We start from the raw sequence: 5,460 nt of genomic DNA, 5'->3' as shown, positions 1-5,460 counted from the left end.
GCCGCCACGCCCGTCTCCCCCCACCACTGTGCCCGACATCTGCGGCTCTCAAGAGCTGAGGTCCTGGCTCTCAGCTAGTCCTTCCGCTGCCGCTCTGCTCCAGTAGTGTCCTGGGCCCCCCGGGCCTCAGTTTCCCCATGCTCCAGCAGACTTTGCAGCTGCCCCTGTGGTCTTCTCCAGCTGGAAAGGCAGTGATATCTCTGTGTGAGTGTGCATGTATGTTTGCCTATGTGTGTGATGGTGGGTGAGTGTGTGTTTATGTGTGAGTGCACACATGTCTGTGCATGGGTGTGTGGGGTGTGTGCATGTGTGTGAGTGCATGCATGTCTGTGCATGGGTGTGTGGGGTGTGTATGTCTGCACATGTGAGTGTGTGTGCTTGGACATGTGTATAAGGGTGTGTGAGCACGTGTATGCATGCGAGTGTGAGTGACCGTGTGTGCGCACACGCTGGCTTGGGGCCGGTGGGAGCAGCAGCCACACAGCGCAGAGGTGCGGCGCCCCCTCCCTGGCAGATTGGCTCGCCCAGCGGCCCCCAGGAGGAGGCACCATGGCCTGGCTCACACGTGTGCGCCTTCCCCATGGAGACCTGTCCACGCCATGGCACGCTCTAGCCCTGTAGCAGAAGACAAATGCCAGCCTGGCCATATGTAACTTTCAAGGGAAAAATTAAATAAGCATCGTAGTGACTTGCATGCCTGAGGTGGTAGTGGGAGTGGGTGCTAGGGTCGCTGGGGGACCCACGGCTGGTGTCAAACCAGGCCCCAAACCCACAGCAGAACAGGGAGACCCACGCTGCGCTGGCCACCCCAGTGGGTGGTGCAGACGCCTCCCGCCATCCTTGCACCTGACGGCTGTGTCCTCTCTTCCTCCCTCCCGCCTCATCAGTCGGCTGGCTGACACAAGCACGCAGCTCTGTCCTCTTGGTGCCTGGAGATGAACCAACCATTGTTCTCCCTGCTGTCCCCATCTGTGGGCACGACTCACCCTGAGCTTCAGCTCCACTTTCTCCCCTTCCAGGCTGCCCTGCAGCCCTTCATCTCTGGTGTCTTGCAGGCCCCGGCTCCCAGCACAGAAGGATGAGGGGGGAGAATGTCACCAAGGTCAGCACGTTCGTGCTGGTGGGCTTCCCCACGGCGCCCTGGCTGCAGTATGTGCTCTTCCTCCTCTTCCTGCTCACCTACCTCTTTGTCCTGGTGGAGAACCTGGCCATCATCCTCACCGTCTGGGGCAGCACCTCCCTCCACAGGCCCATGTACTACTTTCTGGGCTCCCTGTCATCCTTGGAGATCTGGTATGTGTGTAACATCATACCCAAGATGCTGGACGGCTTCCTCCTGCAGCGGAAACGCATCTCTTTCGTCGGGTGCATGACGCAGCTCTACTTCTTCATCTCCCTGGTGTGCACGGAGTGTGTGCTGCTGGCCTCCATGGGCTACGACCGCTACGTGGCCATCTGCTACCCGCTGCGCTACCACGTTATCATGACCACGAGGCTGTGCGTCCAGCTGGTGGTCTTCTCCTTTGTGAGTGGCTTCACCGTCTCCGTGATCAAGGTCTACTTTATCTCCAGCGCCACGTTCTGTGGCTCCAATGTCCTGAACCACTTCTTCTGTGACATTTCCCCCATCCTCAAGCTGGCCTGCACGGACTTCTCCACGGCAGAGCTGGTGGATTTCGTCCTGGGCTTCATCATCCTGGTGTTCCCTTTCCTGGCCACCGTGCTGTCCTACGGGCGCATCACCCTGGCTGTCCTGCGCATCCCCTCAGCCACCGGCCGTTGGAGAGCCTTCTCCACCTGCGCCTCTCACCTCACTGTGGTTGCCATCTTCTATACGGCCATGATCTTCATATACGTCCGGCCCCAGGCCATCGATACACGGAGCTCTAACAAGCTCATCTCTGCTGTGTACACTGTCCTCACCCCCATCCTGAACCCCTTGATCTACTGTCTGAGGAACAAGGAATTTAAGGATGCCTTGAAAAAGGCCTTGGGCTGGGGTCGAGCCTCACAGTAGGACCATGAAGCCACGTAGAATGTGGTTCGTGGTGGTAAAACAGCATCACACGTGGCACTTTGTACTCTTAATTAATTTTTAAATGTAATTATAACAAACCACAAAACTGCACAATGCCGAGCCTTCTTCTGGATGTGTTTTCACTAAAGGACTGGCCAGAGCAAGGAGCTTCCCTCAGGTCTTTCCGTCACTGTCCCTGCGCCGGAAGAACCGTTATCCTGACTTTCAGAGCTGGTTTTTGAGGGTTTTATGAATGTAATCACGGAGTTTTTACCCACAACATTCAGCCTCTTTCCCTCACCACGATGCTTGGGTGAATCCTGGATGGGTTTGCAGGCAGCAGCAGTTCGAGCATTCTCACTGCCGTGGGATACTTGCGTATTTCAGGATGCATTTATGCGTTTTATTGTGTGGACAGTAGGTGGCGACTCTCTATTACGAATAATGCTGCTATAAGCGTCCTAGTTTACATCTTTTGATTAATATGCACACAGTTTTGTGGGCTGGGCCTATGTGCACACGGCTATACCAGCTTATAATCACGGCAAGGTAATGGATGTGTGCGGTCGGGCTTAGCAGAAAATGGAAAGATGTTTTCCAAAGTGAGCGTGCCGGTTTTCATTCCCTCTAGCAATATCTGAGAATTCCAGTAGCTCCATCTCCTGACCAACACTTGTAAGTCTTACAAATGTTTTCCAATTTGTCTGCCCTGCTCGGGTTGTAAGGGCAGCTCACTGGGACTCTAATAGGCACGCCTCCCATGACGGGTGATGCTGGGCAACTTTTCAACATTTAGTGGCTTGATGCCCTTTCTGAAGGGCCCATTCAAGTCTTCTCATTATTTTTATATGGAGTCTCTTTCTATTTTTAACTCACAGGAGTTCTCATACATTCTGGATCCAAGCCCTCTGCTGGCTGTATTTATTGCAAAAATCTTCTCCCAGTTTGTGGACTTGCCTTTTCATTTTCTTAATGGTGTTCTTTCTTCTTCTTTTTTTTTAGTGGAACACTTCAATAATTTGCATGTCATCCTTGCACAGGGGCCGTGCTAATCTTCTCCATATCGTTCCAATTTTGGTACATGTGCTGCCGAAGAGAGCACATTCACGGTGTTTTTTGATGAAGAGAAGTTCTTTTATTTTGATGTCCAGTTTGTGCATTTCCATCTAAGAAACTCTTGTCTCTCCCAAGGTCATGAAGATATTCTCCTGTTTCATTCTAGAAGCTTTCTTGTTTTATCTTTCATGTTTAGAGTTGTACACTATTTGAAATTAATTTTTTTTTCGAGAGAGAGTCTCACTCTGTTGCCCAGGCTAGAGTGCTGTCATGACAGGTGACAAACCCTTTGCCCACTAGGGGCTCCAAGTCTTTTTTTTTTTTTTTTTTTTTTGAGACAGAGTCTCACTCTGTTGCCAGTGCCGTGGTGTCAGCCTAGCTCACAGCAACCTCAAACTCCTGGGCTCAAGCAATCCTTCTGCCTCAGCCTCCTGAGTAGCTGGGACTACAGGCATGCACCACCATGCCTGGCTAATTTTTTCTATATATTTTTAGTTGTCCAGATAATTTCTTTCTATTTTTAGTAGAGATGGGGTCTCACTCTTGGTTAGGCTGGTCTTGAACTCCTGACCTTGAGCATTCCTCCCGCCTCAGCCTCCCAGAGTGCTAGGATTACAGGTGTGAGCTACCACGCCCGGCCTGAAATTAATTTTTATTTATGGTATGTGGGTCAAAATTCGTTATTTTCCATATGGACACGACCCAGCACCTCACCCACCGTATACTGAAAAGATCACACTTTTCCCCCTGCAATGTCGCAAACCACATGACTGTCTACACAGTCACCTCGGAGATATATCGGGCTCGGTTCCAGATCACTGCAATAAAGCAAATATTGCAATAAAGTGAGTCCCACAAATGTTTTGGTTTCCCAGTGCACATAAAAGTTATGTTTATACATACTGTAGTCTATTAAGTGTGTAATAGCATTATATATATCAATATACATACTTTAATTAAATATTTTATTGCTAAAACACACTGACACAGAGGCACAAAGTGAGCACATGCTGTTGGAAAAATGGCACCATGGAATTGCTTGATGCAGGGTTGCCACACCTTCAATCCACCAGAAATGTGGTATCTGCAAAGTGCAATGAAGTGAAGTGCAATAAAGCAAGGCATATCAGCAGTGCTTGGACTCTATTCTGTTCGGTTTGTCTACTTCATACTCCTTCCACATACCTTGATATCTAGTCACATGTTTTCCATCCTTGTTCTTTGTCTCCAAGGTTGCCTTGGCTATTATTAGCAGAGTGGCTGTACCATCTTATGATCTCTAGCAATGTGTGAGTGAACTAACTTCTCTGCATCCTTTCTAGCTTTTGACATTCTCTTTTTTTATTTTAGCACTTGTGATACATCTGCAGCAGTATCTCATTGTAGATTTAATTTGCATGTCTAGAAAGGTTACTGAGGTCGAGATGTTCTCATGTGCTTATCTACCACTGTACGTCCTCTTCAGTGAAATGTCTGCTCACATCTTTTGCCTATTTTCTAATGAGATTGTGTGTTTCATACTGCTCACTTCTGGAAATTATTCATGTATTCTAGATACAAGTCCTTTATGAGGTTCCCATGTGGTTTGCAGATAATTCTGCCTATCTGCAGTTTGTCTTTTCATGCTCTTAAGGGTATCGCACAGAGCAAAAGTATTTGATTTTGGCCAATTTTCCTTTTATGGATTATGCTTTTGATGTCAAGCCTAAGAATTCTTCCTCTAGTTCTAGACCCAAAGCTTTTATTCTACTTTTTAAAAAGTTTTATACTTTTACTTTTCACATTTAAGTCCATGATCCATTCTGAGTTAGTTTTTGTTGGGGTGAAGTTCACGTTGAGGTTCACTTTTTTGCCCACGATGTCCTGTTGTCCCAACACCATCCTTCACAGAATTGCATTTGCACCGTTGTCAAATGCAGTCATGCATCATTTAACGACAGGGATATGATGTTCTGAGAAATGAGTCATTAAAGTGATTTTGACGTAGAGTGCAGTTATCGGGGATTCAAGATGTCCCCAGTAAAGATAGGGTCCCCTGTCAGACTGTGTTGCAAGAGATGAGAGAAACAGACACAGACACAGAAATAATAGTTAAGAAAGCAGGCAGGTCAGGGGAGACCACCAGCACTCCGGCACCAAGGTGGCAGTGACTGAACCCCAGCACTTGCTTTTTATTCTCTCTGCCATGTTGCAAAATACAATGATCTCATGTCAAAAAATCATGGGATACAATGGTCAAAGGTTTCAGGGCTTCCCCCAAAATCACAAGGTGTCCTAGCTAATTTCCTTCTCCTTCCTAGAAGTGAAAAACACATAGTTCTTTAGTAGCTGTGATACATTTGATCAAGAAACAAAGAAACTACATGCTTCCCACTGGGAGACTGGTT

General features: G+C 48.1%; 1 protein-coding gene and 1 non-coding gene across 2 annotated transcripts; one reads left to right on the top strand and one right to left on the bottom strand.

Annotated features, from left to right (window-relative positions):
- Positions 1–1,078: 1,078 nt before the first annotated feature.
- LOC105884613 (olfactory receptor 6B2-like) lies at positions 1,079–2,017 on the top strand. Its single transcript, XM_012788691.3, has one exon. It carries the CDS (start codon positions 1,079–1,081, stop codon positions 2,015–2,017), a length of 939 nt encoding a protein of 312 aa, XP_012644145.3.
- Positions 2,018–3,012: 995 nt separating this feature from the next.
- On the bottom strand, positions 3,013–3,119 carry LOC142872831 (U6 spliceosomal RNA). The gene has a single exon (XR_012920917.1). It is a non-coding gene; the product is annotated as a U6 spliceosomal RNA (small nuclear RNA).
- Positions 3,120–5,460: the final 2,341 nt, after the last annotated feature.

Source organism: Microcebus murinus, chromosome 8 (assembly GCF_040939455.1).
Source record: "Microcebus murinus isolate Inina chromosome 8, M.murinus_Inina_mat1.0, whole genome shotgun sequence".
Taxonomy (NCBI): Eukaryota; Metazoa; Chordata; class Mammalia; order Primates; family Cheirogaleidae; genus Microcebus; species Microcebus murinus.
Note: the sequence above shows the minus strand (reverse complement) of the source record. Positions and strands in the feature narration are given on the sequence as shown.

What these genes read in the sequence shown, in the direction of transcription:
- LOC105884613 (XM_012788691.3), top strand. Translation starts at nt 1,079, where the DNA reads ATGAGGGGGGAGAATGTCACCAAGGTCAGCACGTTCGTGCTGGTGGGC.